The 21,943-nt window shown below is 49.3% G+C and overlaps 1 protein-coding gene across 1 annotated transcript in view; it reads right to left on the bottom strand.

The window, feature by feature from the left end:
- Positions 1-21,943, bottom strand: part of RELB (RELB proto-oncogene, NF-kB subunit) — a 70,177-nt gene that overhangs the window by 36,020 nt on the left and 12,214 nt on the right. Inside the window, exon 2 of the mRNA XM_040323570.1 lies at positions 9,675-9,707. Coding sequence (XP_040179504.1) covers positions 9,675-9,707 — 33 coding nt within the window. The remainder of the gene's footprint in view (positions 1-9,674; positions 9,708-21,943) is intronic.

Below are 21,943 nucleotides of genomic sequence, written 5' to 3'. Positions count from 1 at the left end.
CGCTGCTGTCTGTTAGCCAATGAGGAGGCAGAGACCCAGGAAAACAGCTGCTCTCATGCACATCGACGGATCGCGATCAGGCTTGGGTAAATATAAGGGGGGTTACAGGGGGAGCCACATACTAAAGTGGCTCCCCCTGAAGCCTAGTTCTGTGTGTACATAAGACACACAGAATGGTGTTTGTCCCCCTCATCACTGGCTGTGATTAACAGCAATGGGAGGTAATGGTTCCCGCTGCTGTCTCTCAGCCAATGAGGAGGCAGAGACCCAAGAAAACGGATGCTCTCTTGCACATCGATGGATCTCGATCAGGCTCGGGTAAATATAAGGGGGGGCTGCAGGGGGAGCCACATACTAAAAGGTAAAAAAAAAAAAATCAAAATAGAATCACTTTAACACCACTCCTTAAGCAGCTTGATGTTTTTGTGACTACTGTTACAAATATTAAGAATTTAAGATCCATGGGAGTGTAGCTAATTACCCTGGATATGACCGCAAGAGGAAAATCAACTCAGATTGAACAGAATGTTAGTGTAAATGGTAGGCAAAGAGCCAAGGAAAACTTCCAAACAGATACAAGCTCAAAATACATCAGCGTACTATCCTTGGTTTTTTGAGCGATGGTGGACTGGAAGAAGACCCTAAAGAACACCACTGTTGATAGAAAAACATAAAAAAGCCACAAGCCACAAAGTTTCTGGGGGACTGTCCTTTTGACAAACGGGGCAAAATAAACACTTTTCGGCAAGTAACATCAGCTCTATGTTCGCAGACAGAAAAAAAAAAGATTTCAAAGAAAAATAACACAATACCTACTGTAATATGGAGGAGGCTGATTTGGGGCTGCGTCTGGCACAGGGTACATTAAATCTATCTATTTTTTCCCCCTAAATAGCTTCCTTTACCTTAGTGCAGTCCTCCTTCACTTACCTCATCCTTCGATTTTGCTTTTAAATGTCCTTATTTCTTCTGAGAAATCCTCACTTCCTGTTCTTCTGTCTGTAACTACACACAGTAATGCAAGGCTTTCTCCCTGGGGTGGAGAAAGCCTCTTGAGGGGGGAGAGCAGGAGAGTCAGGACACTTTCTACTTTGCAGATAAAGAAGCTGTGTGTTAGTGGGCATCCTGACACTCCTGCTCGCCCCCTGAAGAGGCTTTCTCCACACCAGGGAGAAAGCCTCGCATTACGGTGTGTAGTTACAGACAGAAGAACAGGAAGTGAGGATTTCTCAGAAGAAAGAAGGACATTTAAAGGCAAAATGGAAGGATGAGGTAAGTGAAGGAGGACTGCACTAAGGTAAAGGAAGCTATTTAGGGGGAAAAAAATTCCTTTACAACCCCTTTAAATTGAAATAGCTGCAATTGGCCCCTCCATAGCTGTTCAGAACATCAGTTCTTATTGGGCAGCAATTTAGCACTAACAGTCACTTCATTCGGATTTGACAGATGTGCAGAAAAATCCACTAAATGTAGCTTCTCATTGTAGTTGCAATAAAAACCATAAGATAAGGTACAACATTATAAAGGGTTCACCCAGGGGCCTCAACATGGAACAAACTACAACACATTCTACTCATTTCAGTATAAATCTGACCTTAGTCAGACTGAGTGGGTGTCATGTTATAAAATGTTCTCTCAAAAACAAAAAGAAAGCTATTTCTGGAAGCCAAACGTGATAATTGGTGCCGGTGGTGAATTATGAAACCACTTGTTATGTGTCATATCAGTTCAAGGACGATTTAACAATTTTTGGTATAACTAAATAACTGAATAACTGCCTCCCAAGTTTTGTAAAGCAGTGCTAGTGACAGAACGAAATAGATAGATGTGGAATACATGGAGTAATGCTTTATCTATACTAAACAAGAGAAATTACACTGCCTGCTTTGCGTTTAAAGATGAAATTTAGGTATGGCAATTTTTACATTGGTACAGTGCCTTGAAAAAGTATTCATAGCCCTTTAAATTCTCCACATTTTGTCAAGTTACAACCAAAAACGTAAATGCATCCTATTGAGATTTTATGTAATAGACCAACACAAAGTGGCACATTTTAAAGTGGAAGGAAAATCCTACCCAATCTACAATCCCTCCTGACCCGCTTTGCCGCCATTTCAGGGCTCCAGATTAATCCTCATAAAACCACGGCGCTCCCCTGGTCGCACACCTTCAATCCTCCTTCCCATACCGCTGGTCCGACTCCACTTTAGAATACTTGGGTATCAAGTTGACCCCCTATTATTCCTCTTTGTTTTCTGCGAACTATTATCCCCTATTACGTACCATCACGGCGCTCATGGCATCCTGGAATCTCCCTACCTTGTCTTGGATTGACCGCATCTCTGCTGTCAAGATGACGGTCCTTCCAAAGATCTTATACTTCTTTTGGACTCTACCAGTCCGGATCCCTGCATTTTTCTTGTGTCTCCTCCAGAAAAAGCTCCTGTCTTTTATATGGGCCAACAAGCTTCCCAGGGTTTCCTGCTTTACCCTATATGCTCACAGACTGAGAGGCGGGCTTGGAGTCCCGAACATTGCCAAATACTATCAATCCGCACAAATCTCTCAGTGCTCCAGGCTACCTCCGATATTCCCTCCTGGGTTCTTTTGGAGATCCCCAATTGTGCACCGGTCCCCATCTCCGCTCTCTTATGGCTCCCTCTTTAAATGTGTCCCCCCCTCACTCAGCCCTTTGATGGCCGATAGCTTAAAACTCTGGAACACAGTCCGGTACTCCGGTAGGCTTATGTCCCTGTCCTTCCCGCTCCTTCCCCTCCTAAATAACCCCCTATTTCCCCCTGGCCTAGAACAACCTCATGTTTTTTCCTGGTGGCCAGCCCATGGATTCTCTCAAGTCCGACATTTTCTTCTAACTCGTGCCTTCCCCTTGTGTGCTTCTATCTGAGAAACAAATGATGCCCCCTCTGTGGATTTTTTCCACCATCTCCAATCACAACACTGGATCTCCTCTCTCAGGCGTAATGCCGTTTTCCCCTTCCAGAAAATGGCCTTTGAGCTTACGTGCCAAGAATCGCCGGGATCTCCGCGTACGATATCCTTGATATACTCTTCCTTTAACTCAAGCGGGACTCCATCCTCGCTGTCTTATGTCCTCCACTGGGAGCGGAATTTATCACATATCGACCTAGCAGATTGGAGCAAAGCCTGGTCTAACACTGCAAAATGTTCCTTTATTATGGTTACCCTAGAGGCAGCCTATAAGGTGCTCCTCCCTTGGTACTGGGTCCCTTCTCGTATTGCCAAAACGAACCCATCCTGCAGCGATAGATGTTTCAGGGGCTGTGGTCAGCGTGGAGATGAACTTCATATCTGGTGGTCCTGCTCCCGTTTGGTGGGATTCTGATCAAGGGTGTTTGGTCTACGGTCTACTCTCCTCCATATATCTCCCCGCAGAGATGCCAAATGGGCCTTACTCCCCTGCCCGATCCCGGGCCTCTTTTCTTATCAACAAACATTGGCCACTTATTTGTTTATTGCTGCAAAGCGTGCAATAGCAAGGGCCTGGAAGAAGCCGGCTGTTACGTTTGCAGAGGTCAAGAGCATTTTAACGACTCTTATGATTAATGAGAAGATGTCCAGTATTCTACATGACTCACACACCAAGTTCCTTAAGGTTTGGGGCCCGTGGTGGTCCTACGCTCTTCCCACTCTGCATCCAATCAGTTTGGGCCTGGCCAATTGACCCTCACTTCCCTCCCGACCTGGGGGTACTCTACCCTTCCCTTGTCTTTTTCCTATCCAGCCTTTCTGCTCAATACCCCCTTTCATCCTTTATCTTTCCTTCCCCTCTCTGGTGTCTCCCCCTCACCACCTAGCTCTCCCCCTCCTATATAATTTTTTTTCTTTTTCTTCTCCCTCTCCTTTCTTTCTCTCTTATTTGGTTTTCCCCCTGCATTTTTTTTTTTATTCGTATGCCTTTTCATTTGTGTTTTTGTTCGTATGTCCTCAATTTAGCTTTGTTTTTCAAATTTTTGTGGCATTTTCCGCAATTTAATTTCTGAGCAACCAAGCTCAGTTACTTTATGTTGACCCCGGTCTTGGCCAGAGGGTTGTTGATGTTCAACAATTCCCACTATCACATGTGTATTATTAAGCTGTGTTATGTCATGCTTTTTTGTTCACATCCCCTACGTGGGATTATCATAATCGTTTTCTAATTTCTTCAAAAAAAATCTCAATGAAAAAGATTGTAACTGAAAGTGGAAGGAAAATGATAAATGGGTTTCAAAATTTTTTACAAAAAAAATGATTGGCCGAACAAAGTGTTGGGTGTCTGAATACAATAGCCAGCAGAAGAGATTCCTCCATCCATGCTATTTAGCAAGAATGGAGGCCTGTCAGGACAAGTCTGATCATTGGAGGAGAGCAGGCTGAGTTCCCAGCATAGCTAGAGAACTGACCATGGTATGTTCTCCTGCTAAGTTCAATCCTCTTGTACAATTTTCCTTTAGATTTACCAAAAAACATATAATATGAGGTCAAAACTAAACAACACTTTCAGTTGTATACAATTAGGCAGGCCCATGCACTACATTGTTGAAAGTAAACCTAAAGAAAATTGTAAGAAAATCGTATAATGAATGGCCAGCCTTCGTGTGGTCAGTTTTTAATAGGAAAACAGAGGGACTGGAAGGAACACCAGGGATTTCACACAAAGGAAGCAATACAAAGGAGCCTTGCATACAAGTTCATGGTACAACAGGCACATACAGTGTCTTGAGAAAGTATTCATACCCCTTGAAATTTAAAACATTTTGTCACGTTACAACCAAAAATGTAACGTAAATCAAAAAAAATTGAAAACCATTTATCATTTTCCTTTCACTTCACAATTATGTGCCACTCTGTGCTGGTCTATCACAGGGATATGCTGGAGGTCCACTAATTGCTTATCCCTGGTCTATCACATAAAACAGGGCTTGACAAATTTGCTTGGAATCTAGGTGCCAGCTAAAAAAGTTAGGAGTTTTTCGGCTGCTGATTTTCCAGCATGCTTATCTGACAGAAGCCACCAAAAGAGCTGTCTTTCTTTTGGACTAGCTGCCATACACACGGGCCGAATGGCAGCCAGTTTTTATTGAGCTGGCTGATGTTGCCCGACATTCGGCCCACATGTACTTGGATTAATGGTGTGATGGGCAGCAGCTCACTAGGGAAGGACAGTGCAGCAAGGTGGGGGTGATAGGAAATCCAGTAACTCATGCCACCTTAGGCCCCTTTAACGCGGGTGCCTCCGCTAAGAAGAATCTGCTTGCTCAGCAGGGGGGGGGATCTCCCCGCTAATCTCCGCTGAGCAGAGCGGACATGGACACAGCCTGCTCTCCTCTATGGGGCAATCAAATGGAAACGGACCACCTGTGTTTTCATCCGATCCGCCAGATGGATGGAAAATAGGACTACCATCCGTCTGTTTTTGGCAGACAGGATTGGATGGCGGTGGGTGTCAGCGGACATCTGTCCGCTGACATTCGCAGCTACATAGAAAAGACTGAAGAGTCCAATCACGTCCGCCTGAAAAACTGAGAGGCGGACCTGATCAGGTCGCCTGTGTAAAAGGGGCCTTCAGCTGTGGCATGGCAGAGGGAGAATGAAAAATAAAAATTGTATTTCAATGACCAGAATTTTTTTTAAATGTAATAAAAATCTGTTTACATCTTTGTGGGGGTATAAATGGAACAGAGGCTATGGCAACTAGCTGTCCTGAACTCCCTGTCCACTTAAGAAAGGCGCCAGATAAAGACCACAACAACTTCAACCTCTTCTCCTCTTGGGAAGAAGATAGGCGTGCAGTGAGAACAGGCAGGGGAAACTGCTTGTCGGAGCCACCACAAGAAGGCGCCAGTTACCTGATCTAAACGTCTCGCTCTAGAAGGTCGCAAAGCCGTGACCTCAATTACTGGCCGGCGCGGCATCTTCGTCCACGCACCTGCGGGAGGGGGGGGGGGCTTGCACAGGGACAACACACCTTCTGCAGTGCAGCCCAGGCACCAGATCGCTAATTCTAGTCGCCAATGCGACCTGGCGCCTGGGGTTTGTTAAACCTTGACATAAAATCACAATAAAATACATTTACGTTTTTGGTTGTAACATGACAAAATGTGAAACATTTCAAGGGGTATGAATACTTTTCCAAGGCATGTGCATTGGTCCAACTTGAAACAATGTAAGAATGTATGTGCCATACCTGTGGGATCTCCATGGAAGATGGAATCACTGTAGTAGGCACTGCTATTAAAAGTGATCTCACCTAGCTGGCGAATCCTGTTCCCTAATGCATTATGAACACAAGGGGGTGTTCACTCAGGCGCCATTCAGATAACACTTTGCATTTTGCTCAATGAATGCAGTGTTCACCCAGGGCATGTTCAGGGCAGTGCATATGTTAATGGTTGCCCCGGGTCTCAGCTCCACAATTGCCTGCATTTCATTTTAATTCCTGTGGTTGTGCAGAGAATGCAGAGAAGCAGCTGTGGGGAGGTTGGGGTGTTGTGCAGAGGTGGGAGCTGTGGGGTGTGGGAAAGTTGGCAGGTTGTGTAGAAGTGGCAGAGGATGAAGAGGTCAAAAGATGGAGGGTTGAAGAGTTGAGGTGCTGAGAATTGGGTTGAGCTGTATATGGGGGTGCAGATGTAAAAATGTGGAAGGGGGACAGAGATAAGCTGTAGCTGGGGGAGCAGAGGTGAGTTGTTTAGAGGGATTACAAAGGTTAGTTGGGGGTGGGGGGATGTTGACAGAAGTGCAGAGTTTAGCTCTGGGCAAGGGAACAGAGGTGGGCTGTGGACAAGGAGAGAAGAGGGCTGCTGTGGTCAGAGGAAGAAGTGGTGGGCTGTGGACAGAAGAAATTGTGTGCTGTGGAAGAAGGAAAAATAGGTGAGCTGTGGAAAGAGAAAGAAGAGGTGTGCTGTGGAACGGGAAAGAAGAGGCGAGCTGTAAAAAGAGGTAGAAGAGGTGAGCTGTGGAAGGAGGTAGAAGAAGTGAGCTGTGGAAGGAGGTAGAAGAGGTGAGCTGTGGAAGGAGGTAGAAGAGGTGAGCTGTGGAAGGAGGTAGAAGAGGTGAGCTGTGGAACGGGAAAGAAGAGGTGAGCTGTAAAAGGGGTAGAACAGGTGAGCTGTGGAAGGAGGTAGAACAGGTGAGCTGTGGAAGGAGGTAGAAGAGGTGGGCTGTGGAAGAAGGTAGAAGGTGTGGGCTGTGGAAGAAGGTAGAAGAGGTGGGCTGTGAAAGAAGGTAGAAGAGGTGGGATGTGGAAGAAGGTAGAAGAGGTGAGCTGTGGAAGGAGGTAGAAGAGGTGAGCTGTGGAAGGAGGTAGAACAGGTGAGCTGTGGAAGGAGGTAGAACAGGTGAGCTGTGGAAGAGGTAGAAGAGGTGGGCTGTGGAAGGAGGTAGAAGAGGTGAGCTGTGGAAGGAGGTAGAAGAGGTGAGCTGTGGAAGGAGGTAGAAGAGGTGAGCTGTGGAAGGAGGTAGAAGAGGTGAGCTGTGGAAGGAGGTAGAAGAGGTGAGCTGTGGAAGAGGTAGAAGAGGTGGGCTGTGGAAGGAGGTAGAACAGGTGAGCTGTGGAAGGAGGTAGAAGAGGTGAGCTGTGGAAGAGGTAGAAGAGGTGAGCTGTGGAAGAAGGTAGAAGAGGTGGGCTGTGGAAGAAGGTAGAAGAGGTGGGCTGTGGAAGAAGGTAGAAGAGGTGGGCTGTGGAAGGAGGTAGAAGAGGTGGGCTGTGGAAGGAGGTAGAAGAGGTGGGCTGTGGAAGGCGGTAGAAGAGGTGGGCTGTGGAAGAAGGTAGAAGAGGTGGGCTGTGGATGGGGAAAAGAAGAGGTGTGCTTTGGACGGGGGGAGAAAAGATGAGCTGTGGATGATTGGGGGAGAAAAGATGAGCTGTGGATGATGGGGGGGGGGGGATGAGCTGTGGATGATGGGGGGAGATAAGATGAGCTGTGGATGGTGGGGGGAGCAGAGGTAAGCAAAGATATGTGCAGATGTGAGCAGTAGATAGTTACTTTGGGTGAGCTATGCAAGTACTGCCCCATGAGCTGATTTCTGTGACCTGTGTGATACGCACAGCTCAGCCCTACACAGTACGCACTCCCGAGGCCTGTGTGTGATGCACAGCTGAATGTGGAACTCTGCGTGTTACTCATTCCTAAATCTTGCATCTTGTGCAATGCAGAAATTATTTGACGGCACTTTACTTCTCTGCCCCTCAGGGGGGGTGGAGTTGGCCAGGCAGGGCGAGTTCCTGCTCCCATTCTCTGAGAAAAAAAGCCCTGAACATAACTATGTAAAAGTTGCCATACCTGGAATTCAGCTTTAACGTATATTTGAACCCTCATCTTGTAAAACACCCCACTCAGTGTAAAATAGAAATGAAAGGCAAAAAATGTATGTATAGATTTACAAAACAATATAAATACCCTTTTTTCTTTTTCTATATCTGATTGCATAACTTCTTTTCTCAGCTGCATAATGGACTTAGAGATGTGGGGTGCAGACTGCAGGGGGCATGCTAGCATGCTAGCAGGAGACAGGGAGAAGGCAGTACAGTAAAACCTTGGTTTGAGAGTAACTTGGTTTGAGAGCGTTTTGCAAGACAAGCAAAATGTTTTAATAAATTCTGACTTGATATACAAGCGATGTCTTGATATTATTATTATTATTATTATTATTATTATACTGGATTTATATAGCGCCAACAGTTTACGCATCGCTTTACAACATCAGGGAAGACATTATAGTTACAATACAATTTAATACAGGAATGATCAGAGGGCCCTGCTCGTTAGAGCTTACAATCTAGATATAAGAGTAGCGTCATATGTCACAACTGAGTATAAAAAAAAAAAAAAAAAAGGAGGAGACTCTAATGCCGCGTACATACGATCATTTTTCGGCATGAAAAAAACGTCATTTAAAATGATCATGTGCGGGCTTCACATCATTTTTCGGCTTCTGAAAAACGACAAAAAAAATTCGAACATGCTGCATTTTTTAACGACATTTTAAACAATGACGTTTTTCGGGTTGTAAAAAAATGATCGTGTGTGGGCTAAAACGACGTTAAAAACCCGCGCATGCTCAGAAGCAAGTTATGAGACAGGAGCGCTCGTTCTGGTAAAACTACCATTCATAATGGAGTAAGCACATTCATCACGCTGTAACAGACAGAAAAGCGCGAATCGTCTTCTACTTACACGGAATCAGCTAAAGCAGCCCAAAGTCGAATGGAACTTCCCCTTTATAGTGCCGTCGTACGTGTTGTACGTCACCCCACTTTTCTAGATCATTTTTTAAAAACGATGGTGTGTGGGCAACGTCGTTTTAAAGATGAAGTTGGAAAAACTTTGTTTTTTCAACATGCTGAAAAACAAAGTTTTTTTTCATGCTGAAAAATGATCGTGTGTATGCGGCATAAGGGTGTGCACACTTATGCAACCATATTATTTTTTATTCTTACTTCCCTCCACCTAAAAGATTTCAGTTTGTTGTTCAACTGAGTTGTACAGTTTATAGGTCACATTAAAAAGTGGAGAAAAAAAAAAAAAATCGGAAATTATTTTTCTTTGTCTCATTTTTTTTTAACATCACAGAAACCTGACATTTGACAGGGGTGTGTAGACTTTTTCTATCCACTGTATGTACTGGTGCAGAAGAAGACAAATGTATTTACTTACCTAGTGGGTCATGGGAAAGGATGCAGTTAGAACCTGGGAGAAACACAAATGAAAGCATTTACAATCCATATATTAGCAAAGCAAGGCTCGCCAAAAATAATAGATTTGTTATCAGCCATTAAACCAAAGAGCACACTTTGTTCAGAAAATTGCATCTATAAGAGCCCAACTAAGGCTGTTCATAGAGTACTTGCACTTTGACCAATTCCTGCTAAGGATCGGTTCACACTGCTGCAACGGCAGTCATACAACTTTGCCTGCGACTTCCTTCCGACTTGGATGCTATTTCGGAGCCTGTACAAGGGCTGAAGTCGCACCCAAATCAAAACAAAGTAGTGCAGGAACCTTTTCTAAAGTTGGAGTTACTTGTGTATTATCAGTTAACCACTTGCCGCCCGCCAATGACAAATTGACGTCGGCAAAGTGGTTGTAGAATCCTGACCGGACGTCATATGACGTCCTCAGGATTCTGAGCCGCTGCGCGCCCCCCGGGGGCGCGCATCGCGGCGATCGTTGTTGCGGGGTGTCAGTCTGACACCCCGCAACACCGATCTCGGTAAAGAGTCTCTCACGGAGACTCTTTACCACGTGATCAGCCGTGTCGAATCAGGGCTGATCACGATGTAAACAGGAAGAGCCGTCGATGGCTCTTCCAAGTTTGAAAAAAAAAAAAAAAGTTTGAAAAAAAAAAAAATAAGTCTGGAAAAAAAAATAAAGATGCCAATCAGTGCCCACAAATGGGCACTGACTGGCAACAAAAGGAAAACAGTGCCGCCCCACAGTGTCCATCAGTGCCGCCCCACAGTGTCCATCAGTGCCGCCCCACAGTGTCCATCAGTGCCGCCCCACAGTGCCCATCAGTGCCGCCCCACAGTGCCCATCAGTGCCGCCCATGAGTGCCCATCAGTGCCACCCATGAGTGCCCATCAGTGCCGCCCATGTGCCCATCAGTGCCGCCTATGTGTGCCCATCAGTGCCGCCCATGTGCCCATCAGTGCCCATCAGTGCCGCATATCAGCGCCCATCAGTGCCGCATGCCAGCGCCGCCAATCAGTACCACCTCATCTGTGCCCGTCAGTACTACCTCATCGATGTCCATCAGTGCCATCTCATCTGTGCCCATCAGTGCTGCCATATCAGTGCCCATAATTGAAAGAGAAAACTTACTTAATTACAAAAAAATGTACAGAAAAAAATAAAAACGTAATTTTTTTTCAAAATTTCCAGTCTTTTTTTAGTTGTTGCGCAAAAAAAAAAATCGCAGAGGTGATCAAATACCACCAAAAGAAAGCTCTATTTGTGGGGAAAAAAGGACGCCAATTTTGTTTGGGTACAGTGTAGCACGACCGCGCAATTGCCATTCAAAGTGCGACAGTGCTGAAAGCTGAAAATTGGCTTGGGCGGGAAGGTGTATACGTGCCCTGTATGGAAGTGGTTAAGACGGCTCTTATAGGAAAACATTGAATTTGACATGTCATGCGACTTGGGGTCTCACAAGTCGAATCCCATGTAGCAGCAATGTGAACCAAGGCTAAATCAGATGAAATTTGAGCTGTAGTCGGGCCTGCAAGCATCCCCCAGCCTGAAAAGTTGGGTGGAAATTCGTGTGCTATGACTGCCTGAATACAATAGCTGTCAGAGAAGATTCCCCCATTTACACTGTTAAAGTAGACATGGTAACCAATCAAATTGTTCTCTCGTTCATCCCGTGGGCTGAGCAGGAGAGAATTGAGTCATATATGGCTACTGTAATGCCGCATACACACCATCACTTTATGTGATGAAAAAAAACGACATTTTCTGTGAAGTAAAAAACTACGTTTTTGAAACTTCAATTTTCAAAGACGAAGTTGCCTACACACCATCGTTTTTCTCACAATGTTCTAGCAAAGCGAGGTTACGTTCACCACGTTTTTCCATTGAAGCTCGCTTCATAACTAGCTTCTGGGCATGGGTGTAAAAACGTCTTTTTAAACGACGTTTTTTGCTACACACGGTCAATTTCTGTGAAGTAAAAAACGACGTTTTGAAAAAAGACACATAAAATTGAAGCATGCTTCAATTTTTTTTGGTCGTTTTTTACAAGACATAAAACGACGTTTTCCCCCACACACGGTCAATTAAAGTGACGTTTTTAAAAACATCGTTTTTTTTCATCACATAAAGTGATGGTGTGTACGGGGCATAAGGCTGTATTCCCATATGAACGAAGTGGGAGCATCATATTTTTCCCAAAGTTGGATCCAAAAAAAGGGCACATGAGCTATTTTTGTGTGTTTTTTGTTTGACATGTAGGGCAGCCCATTCACTTGAATGGGCTGCCCTCCTCCCCAAGAAAGCACCAAAATAGCCCCTGTGTATTTTTTCAAGCTGACTTTGGCAAGCTTTTAACTAGCTCACTTTTGCACATTTTATTTTAAAATTGGTCTGGGCACGAAGGGGGTTTAAGTGCCCAGTAATGAAGTGGTTAAAAGGCATTTGTTTTGTAATATTATGGTTCTTTGATTTTTTAAGATCGAAATACAACAATGTTGGTGTCCCTTATTAATTTTCCATTGTGTTGTTTTTAATGTAACTGCCTACTCCCAAACTGTCATTTGAAGACAAACACATAGCCAAGTATTATTCTACACTATTTTTTTATTGCGCAGAAGAAAAAAAACAGAAATTAAATTAGAGATGCTACCTGCCATCCAAATACAAATAACTTAACAAAAAAGTGTAAATCAACGCTCACCAAACTTCTACTAACATGAAATTAGCAGAAGGGATCCAAAGGGTGGCGCTTGAGAAATGAACTTCCTCTTTATACTCTCATAAAACGTCACTACGTTCCTGTTTGTCGAAACGACAATTTGCAGATAGTATGCAAGACAAAATTCTACACACGTGCTTTTGACAAAAATCGGGCGCTTGGTCGTATAACAATCGAACCGTGTGTGCGAGGCTTTAAGACCCCTTTTACACAGAGGCGCTTTGCAGGCGCTATAACGCTAAAAATAGCACCTGCAAAGTGCCCTGAAAGAGTCGCTGCTGTCTCTCCAATGTGAAAGCCCCGAGGGCTTTCACACTGGAGCGGTGCGCTAGCAGGATGGTAAAAAAAAGTGCTGCTAGCAGCATCTTTGGAGCGGTGAAGGATTGGTGTGTATACCGCTCCTGCTCATTGAAATGAATGGTCACTGCGGCCATACCGTCGGCAAAGCACTGCTGCAACCCTTTTTCGGCCACTAGCAGGGGTTAAAAGTGCCCCGCTAGTGGCCGAATACCCCCTCAAATATGACGGTAAAGCTCCACTAAAAATAACGGCACTTTACCACCGCCGCCACCAACGTCCCAGTGTGAAAGAGGCCCAAGTCTGCAAAAGACTTGAGACTGGGGAGGTTCACCTTCCAGCAGGACAACGGCCCTAAACATTCAGCCAGAGCTACAATGAAATAGTTTAGATCAAAGCATATTCATGTGTTAGAATGGCCCAGTCAAAGTCCAGACCTAAATCTAATTGAGAATCTGTGCCAGACTTGAAAATTGCCATTCCCAGACGCTCTCCATCAGGCCCGGACTGGGACAAAAAATAGGCCCGGGCATTTTTGATTGAGCAGCCCATGACATGCTAACCGGCACCTCCGGCTGAGAACATGCGGGGAGGTGGAGAGCACTGGTGGGTGGTTGAGAGCACTGGGGGGTGGCAGAGAGCATGGGGGTGGTGAAGAACACTGTAGGGGGGTGGCAAAGAGCACTAGGGGGGTGGCAGAGAGCATGGGGGAGGTGGAGAGCACTAGGGGGTGACAGAGAGCACTAGGGGGTGGCAGAGAGCCCTGGGTGGTGGCAGAGAGCACTGGGGGGGGGGGTGGCAGAGAGCACTGGGGGGGGGGGGGGGGGTGGCAGAGAGCACTGGTGGGGAGGTTGAAAGCACTGGGGGTGTGGCAGAGAGCACTGGAGGGTGGCATGGCAGAGAGCAATGGGGGAGGCAGAGATCACTGGGGGGAAGGTTGAGATCACTGGAGGGGAGGTTGAGAGCACTGGAGGGGGGGTGGCAAAGAGCACTGGGGGGGGTGGCAAAGAGCACTGGGGGAGGCGGAGAGCACTGGGGGGTGGCAGAGAGCACTGGGGGGTGGCAGAGAGCACTGGGGGGTGGAAAAGAGCCCTAGGGGGTGGTGGAGAGCCCTGGGGGGAGGCGGAGAGCCTTGGGGGGTGGCAGAGAGCCTTGGGGGGTGGCAGAGAGCAATGGGGGGTGGCAGAGAGCCCTAGGGGGAGGTTGGGAGCCCTAGGGGGAGGTTGAGAGCCCTGGGGTGTTGAGGAGAGCAATGGGGGGTGGCGGAGAGCAATGGGGGGTGGCGGACAGCAATGGGGGGTGGCAGAGAGCCCTGGGGGGTGGCAGAGAGCCCTAGGGGGTGGCGGAGAGCCCTAGGGGGAGGTTGAGAGCCCTGGGGGGTTGAAGAGAGCAATAAGGGCTGGCAGAGAGCCCTGGGGGGTGGCGGAGAGCCCTAGGGGGAGGTTGAGAGCCCTGGGGGGTTGAAGAGAGCACTGGGGGGTGGCAAAGAGAACTGGAGGGTAGCAGAGAGCACTGGGGGGTAGAAGAGAGCACTGGGGGGGTAGAAGAGAGCACTGGAGGGGAGGTTGAGAGCACTGGAGGATGGAAGTGAGCCCTTGGGGGTGGCAAAGAGAACTGGGGGTAGCAGAGAGCACTGGGGGGTAGCAGAGAGCACTAGGGGGGGAGTTGAGAGCACTGGAGGGGAGGTTGAGAGCACTGGAGGGTGGCAGAGAGCACTGGGGGGTGGCAGAGAGCACTGCAGGGGGTAGCAGAGAGCACTGGGGGGTGACGGAGAGCACTGGGGGGTGGCGGAGAGCACTGGGGTGATAGCAGAGAGAAATGGGAGGGGTGGCAGAGAGCACTGTGGGGGGTGGCAGAGAGCACTGGGGGGGGTGGCAGAGAGCACTGCAGGGGGTAGCAGAGAGCACTGGGGGGTGGCGGAGAGCACTGGGGGGTGGCGGAGAGCACTGGGGTGATAGCAGAGAGCATGAAGGGAGGTGTAGAGCACTGGGGGTGGCAGAGAGCCCTGGGGCATGGCAGAGAGCAATGGGAGGGGTGGCAGAGAGCACTGCAGGGGTGGCAGAGAGCACTGGGGGGTGGCGGAAAGCACTGGGGGGTGGCGGAGAGCACTGGGGGGGTGGCGGAGAGCACTGGGGTGGTAGCAGAGAACATGGAGGGAGGTGTAGAGCACTGGGGGGGTGGCAGAGAGCCCTGGAGGGTGGCAGAGAGCACTGGGGGGGGTGGCGGAGAGCACTGGGGGGGGTGGCGGAGAGCACTGGGGGGGGGGGTGGCGGAGAGCACTGGGGGGTGGCGGAGAGCACTGGGGTGGTAGCAGAGAACATGGAGGGAGGTGTAGAGCACTGGGGGTGGCAGAGAGCACTGGGGGTTGGCAGAGAGCACTGGGGTTGGCAGAGAGCACTGGAGGGTGGCAGAGAGCACTGGGGGGTGGCAGAGAACACTGGGGGGTGACGGGGAGCACTGGGGGGGTGGAAGAGAGCCCTAGGGGGAGGAGGAGAGCACTGGGGGTAGGGTGAGAGCACTGGGGGTGGCAGAGAGCCCTGGGGGGTGGCAGAGAGCAATGGGAGGGGTGGCAGAGAGCACTGCGGGGGTGGCAGAGAGCACTGGGGGGGTGGCAGAGAGCACTGCAGGGGGTGGCGGAGAGCACTGGGGGGTGGCGAAGAGCACTGGGATGATAGCAGAGAGCATGAAGGGAGGTGTAGAGCACTGGGGGTGGCAGAGAGCCCTGGGGGGGTGGCAGAGAGCAATGGGAGGGGTGGCAGAGAGGACTGCGGGGGTGGCAGAGAGCACTGCGGGGGGTGGCGGAAAGCACTGGGGGTGGCGGAGAGCACTGGGGGGTGGCGGAGAGCACTGGGGTGGTAGCAGAGAACATGGAGGGAGGTGTAGAGCACTGGGGGGGGGGTGGCAGAGAGCCCTGGAGGGTGGCAGAGAGCACTGGGGGGTGGCGGAGAGCACTGGGGGGGTGGCAGAGAGCACTGGGGGGGTGGCAGAGAGCCCTGGGGGGGGGTGGCAGAGAGCCCTGGGGGTGGCAGAGAACACTGGGGGGTGACAGGGAGCACTGGGGGTGGAAGAGAGCCCTAGGGGGAGGGGGAGAGCACTGGGGGAGGGTGAGAGCACTGGGGGTGGCAGAGAGCCCTGGGGGTGGCAGAGAACACTGGGGGGTGACAGGGAGCACTGGGGGGGTGGAAGAGAGCCCTAGGGGGAGAGCACTGGGGGGAGGGTGAGAGCACTGGGGGTGGCAGAGAGCCCTGGGGGGGGGGGTGTCTTGGAGAGCCCTGGGGGGGGGGTCTTGGAGAGCCCTGGGGGGGGGGGCAGAGAGCACTGGGGGGAGGTGGAGATAACGAGGAGGCAAAGAGTATGGGAGGTGGAGGAGGAGCAGTGGGGGCTTCTGCATATACAAATCTTTTTCTCTATCGTCTCCCTTCTGCAGTATTGGAATGCCTGCTGCTTTTACTGTACCTCTCGCAGCCTCAGGCATTCCAATACAGCAGAAGGGAGACGATAGAGAAAAAGATTTGTATATGCAGAAGCCCCCACTGCTCCTCCTCCACCTCCCATACTCTTTGCCTTTGTATTTGTGTAAAGATATGCAGACGCCCCCACTGCTCCTCCTATCCAGGTTACAGGAGCGGGGGGGGGGGGGTGCACTCACGTTTTCTGGAATCCGGTCCGGTGTTGTAGCAGCAGCCAGCAGGTGTCGGCTCTGGCTCCTCCCCCTCGCAGTCACACCCCCCCGGCCGTGGAGAGGCCGAAGGCTTCTCATCTAGCTCCTCCCCCTCGGTGTTTACGTCCACCCGGGCGGCCGCGGAGAGGCTAGATGAGCGGCGCGGCTTGTGCCCCGCGGCTTGCAGCCTGGCAGCATCTCGGTGGCCGCGGCCCACCGGGCGTATGCCCGGTTTGCCCGATGGCCAGTCCGGGCCTGCTCTCCATCCAATCTGACAGAACTTGAGCCATTTTGCAAAGAAGAATGGGCAAAAATGTAACTCTCTAGATCAGGGATCCTCAAACTACGGCCCGCGGGCCGTATCTGGCCCGCCAGTGTGATTTACCCGGCCCGTGGACTGAAACTAGTGACAGGGCAGTGGCGACGAAACTGACAGGCTCTGAGAAGGGACACAGGCAGAGCCACAGCTGCGGGAGAATTCCACCCTCCCTCTCCTTGAGCAGAGCATTCACCTGGTAATGCTTGTTCCTATTGGCTACATTCAGAGCCAATAGCTGGGAAACTAGAGCATTATGGGAATTGTAGTCCTGGATACCATTAAGATTTCCCTGAGAGGAGTTCAGCCCCAAACATGCCGAGAGGGAGGGGGAATAGGAAGAGAGGAGAAGAAATGGCATGAGGCTGTCGAGTGGAGGGAGCCAGTGATTCTTTTTTTACCCTCCAAGGTAAGGACGTACCTCCCATCTATCTGGCTGCTCCCACTCTATTCTACCCTCCACCTGGCTGCTCCAACTCTATTCTACCCTCCACCTGGCTGCTCCAACTCTATTCTACCCTCCACCTGGCTGCTCCAACTCTATTCTACCCTCCACCTGGCTGCTCCCACCCTGTCCTCCCCTCCACCTGGCTGCTCCCACCCTGTCCTCCCCTCCACCTGGCTGCATCCACCCTGTCCTCCCCTCCACCTGGCTGCATCCACCCTGTCCTCCCCTCCACCTGGCTGCATCCACCCTGTCCTCCCCTCCACCTGGCTGCATCCACCCTGTCCTCCCCTCCACCTGGCTGCATCCACCCTGTCCTCCCCTCCACCTGGCTGCATCCACCCTGTCCTCCCCTCCACCTGGCTGCATCCACCCTGTCCTCCCCTCCACCTGGCTGCATCCACCCTGTCCTCCCCTCCACCTGGCTGCATCCACCCTGTCCTCCCTCCACCTGGCTGCATCCACCCTGTCCTCCCCTCCACCTGGCTGAATCCACCCTGTCCTCCCCTCCACCTGGCTGCATCCACCCTGTCCTCCCCTCCACCTGGCTGAATCCACCCTGTCCTCCCCTCCACCTGGCTGCATCCACCCTGTCCTCCCCTCCACCTGGCTGCATCCACCCTGTCCTCCCCTCCACCTGGCTGCATCCACCCTGTCCTCCCCTCCACCTGGCTGCATCCACCCTGTCCTCCCCTCCACCTGGCTGAATCCACCCTGTCCTCCCCTCCACCTGGCTGCATCCACCCTGTCCTCCCCTCCACCTGGCTGCATCCACCCTGTCCTCCCCTCCACCTGGCTGCATCCACCCTGTCCTCCCCTCCACCTGGCTGCATCCACCCTGTCCTCCCCTCCACCTGGCTGCATCCACCCTGTCCTCCCCTCCACCTGGCTGCATCCACCCTGTCCTCCCCTCCACCTGGCTGCATCCACCCTGTCCTCCCCTTCATCTGGCTGCTCCCACTCTTTCCTACCCTCCACCTGACTGCTCCTTCTCTGTCCTATCCTCTCCCCTCCCTTTGTGTTGGGGGTCTGTGTGATGGGGGGGGGGGGTCTGTTATTGGGGGCTTTGTAATGGAGAGAAGTTTGTGTTGGGGGGCTTTTGATGGGGGGACCTAATACGGGGGAAATCTTTGATGAGGGGGATCTGTAATGGAGATGAATCGGTTCCGTGATGAGGGGGGTCTGTGATAGGGAGGGGGTTTTGTGATGGGGGGGGGATCTGTGATGGGGAGGGGTTCTGTGATGAGTGGAGTCTGTGAAATACCAATACGTTTATTAGCACCTCAAATCTAAAGGCACATCGTACAAGAAATCTAAACATGTATGGCCAGCCTTAGCAGGAGAGCACACCGTGGTTAGTTCTCTAGCTATGCTGGGAACTCAGCCTGCTCTCCTCCAATGATCAGACTTGTCCTGACAGGCCCCCGCTGCACAGCCATTCACTGGGAATATCAGTGTGCTGCCGATTCTCCTCCCTCCAGCTCGTATGCAGCTGAGAACAGAGGGAATGTGATCTTTAATAAAAAAAAAAAAAAAAAAGAAGTATTTATAATGTTTTTTTAAATCTATACACAAACATTTTGCCTTTCATTTATTTTTTAAACTAAATGGGTTATTTTACAAGAAGATCGTTTACAATCACTTTAACAAAAGAAATCCAATAAATTCCTCCATCCTTGCTAAATAATCTGGATGGAGTAATCTCCTCTGCCGGCTATTGTATTCAGACAGCCAACACTCTCACCTATCATATTACCCATACAGTGACTTTATCGTGATTGGATGCAGTCACTGTTCGGCCAATAATTTTCCATCCGTCTCCTTCAACAAGATTTTACTGAAAAGGTCTAGCGGTCTATGAAAGCCTTAAATCTGAAATAAAATACGCTGGTGAAATAATGGAATTGGCATCAATGGTGTGGAATCTCTATCCATGTTTCCTAAACTATAGGTTGGGGACTTGTTTGTGATGGGTCGCCAACTGTGTGTGTGGCCAACTTTATCCAAGTGCAAAATCGGTTGCAAGTGATATAACACAGATAGACCGAGTCTGAGATCTGCTGTACAGATGCCAAGTTAAAATGCAGATACTTGCACTGATTTGCATGGACTTTCCTTATGTATGAGCATTTGGAATGGAATGACAATCGGGATTATATGATAATAATTTTTTACCTGAATACAGCCACATTTAGCTGCGCATGGCCATGTACAGCCATTTCCTTCTATTGGCGGCTATACATGACACGTGCGTCTCCAAAATAGCGCCAGAGATTTCATGCCTAAGCACAAAGATGCTGCTAAGCCTCCATGTGCATGAGGCTTAAATGTCCAAACTAGCCCACCCTCCATATGCTCTCACTGGGGATAGATCCGAAGTGAAAACTACATGTGTTCCTTTACGTTGTCAAGTTTGGAAACACAAAAAAAATACTTTAGTAAAAATCCATTTAAAAAACATTGCAAGGCAGATGTAAAAATGCATGCTCTTCTAGACTGGCGCATTTCAACCACTCGGATCTTACTGATCAACTTTTGGTTTCAATTTACAAAACGCTGCCAGTGCGCAGCAACAGCACAAAAACTGGATGTGCAACCTTTTTCTAATATGACAAACCACAATGGATGGTATGTGCTGCAGGGTGTGTCTATTAACACCTTATGTACTGTGTGTTACGGATCGGTGACTAAATGAATGACAACATACGTTACCACAAGATATAGGTTTGTGAAGCCAGCCTCAATGTTTTTAGTAAAGTATTGTGGTAACCCGGAAAAATTGATTCTAGTAGTCAAATTCATAACAAATGTATTGTTTTGGCACACTATATATTGGAAAGGTACTACTAGTTTTAGTATATTCTCTGTAGTTCATGGACGGACACAGCAGCATATTCTTGACAGTAGGGTATTAGCCTTCTATCAGGAGAGGACTAGGCAGAAAGATGTTAATGTGTTAATACAACTTTAAAACTGTACAGTACCGCCCATGGAGGCAGTCCCTCTGGGTACAACCCCTCTCCCTGCATGCAGCATTACAGTACCGCCCATGGAGGAAGTCCCTCTGGGTACAACCCCTCTCCCTGCATGCAGCATTACAGTACCGCCCATGAGGCAGTCCCTCTGGGTACAACCCCTCTCCCTGCATGCAGCATTACAGTACCGCCCATGAGGCAGTCCCTCTGGGTACAACCCCTCTCCCTGCATGCAGCAGTTCAGTTTGTCAAAAAGCAGTACAAACGGAAAAGGAGGGGTGGGTGCTGTGTCTGTCCATGAAGTACAGAGAAAAGGATTTTACGGTGAGTACAAAAATCCTATTTTTTCTTGTGTTCATGGATGGACACAGCAGCATATTCTTGACAGTAGGGACGTCCTCAAGAAGTGTCAAAAAAAAAAAAAAAAAAAAAAAGGGGGGGGTGGGAACAGCAAACAAACTTCACCGCAAACATAACCAGAGCTCCTCAACGGAGGAGTTGCCGCCACCTTAAACAGCCGCCTGCCTGGGGGGGCTTGCCCTCCCTAATCCGTGGCTTTACCATCTAGCCGCCCAATTACAACATATTGCCCGGTGGGTGTCGGGAGGACTTGGAGGGGATCCTATGAATGCTTTGTTAAGATACACCTCAGGCGCAGACACCGTAATTATGGGCCTCGAAGCGTTATAATTTGCCAAATCCAACAAGCGCTTTCCCGTCTATGCTTTGATTAAAAAAATTTGGAACAAGGCGCGTCAGCTCCAGGATGTTGAGGGTTTCACAAGACATAGCCCAATATGGAAAAAACAGTATTATGGGGAATTGGCTCAGTTGACGTGTGAGGAGAGATGGAGAAGGTTTGGGGTGACACATTTGGTTCACATTTTTTCGGGCGGCAAGCTGCACCCCTTCACAGAACTACAAGAGAGATTTGGACTCCCTCAGTCCATGTACTTTTATTATTTGCAGCTGAGGCATGCTGTCAGGGCCCAGGGGGAAGACAACCCATGGATTCTCTCCTTTCGCCCCGATCTTCCAATACATGTCGGGGGTGAAATGTTTTAGGGGCTTCATTTCAGATTCGTACTCCATGTTGCTCTCCTCGTTCCTGCCGGGGTTTCCTGCAAAGGTACGGTCTTCCTGGGAGAGGGACGTGGGGACCTTTGAGGACGATCAGTGGGAGGGAGCTTTACAGGCAGTACAGGGGTGTTCACTAAACATTGCACAACGTCTATCACAACGGTTTATTCTGATGAGTAGAGAATGGACTGTGGAATGCACACTGGTTTGTAGGCCTTCCCTGACATCCCCTGCCTGAGTCTTCTTGAGAGCAAGCTTGATCAGCTGCATTTATTTTTCATATCCGATAACTATCATTGTATATTGAGGATGTCTGTAGAGTGCCCCACTACCTTCTTCATTGCATAAACATGCACTTTAAAGTGGAGGTTCACCCGGAAATAAAAAATTTTAACCTTAGATTGATGCTCATTTTGTCTAGGGGAATCGGCTAGTTTTTTTTTAAATCGAAGCTGTACTTACCGTTTTAGAGAGCGATCTTCTCCGCCGCTTCCGGGTATGGGCTGCGGGACTGGACGTTCCTATTTTAATTGACAGGCTTCCGACGGTCGCATCCATCGCGTCATGATTTTCCAAAAGTAGCCGAACGTCGGTGCGCAGGTGCAGTATAGGGCCGCACCGACGTTCAGCTTCTTTCGGCTACTCGTGACGCGATGGATGCGACCGTCGGAAGCCTGGCGGAAGACTGTCAATCAAAATAGGAACGCCCAGTCAAGAAGACCATACACGGAAGCGGCGGA

This window comes from Rana temporaria, chromosome 9 (assembly GCF_905171775.1).
Source record: "Rana temporaria chromosome 9, aRanTem1.1, whole genome shotgun sequence".
In the NCBI taxonomy this organism is placed as follows: Eukaryota; Metazoa; Chordata; class Amphibia; order Anura; family Ranidae; genus Rana; species Rana temporaria.
This window is presented reverse-complemented; position numbering and strand designations above follow the sequence as displayed.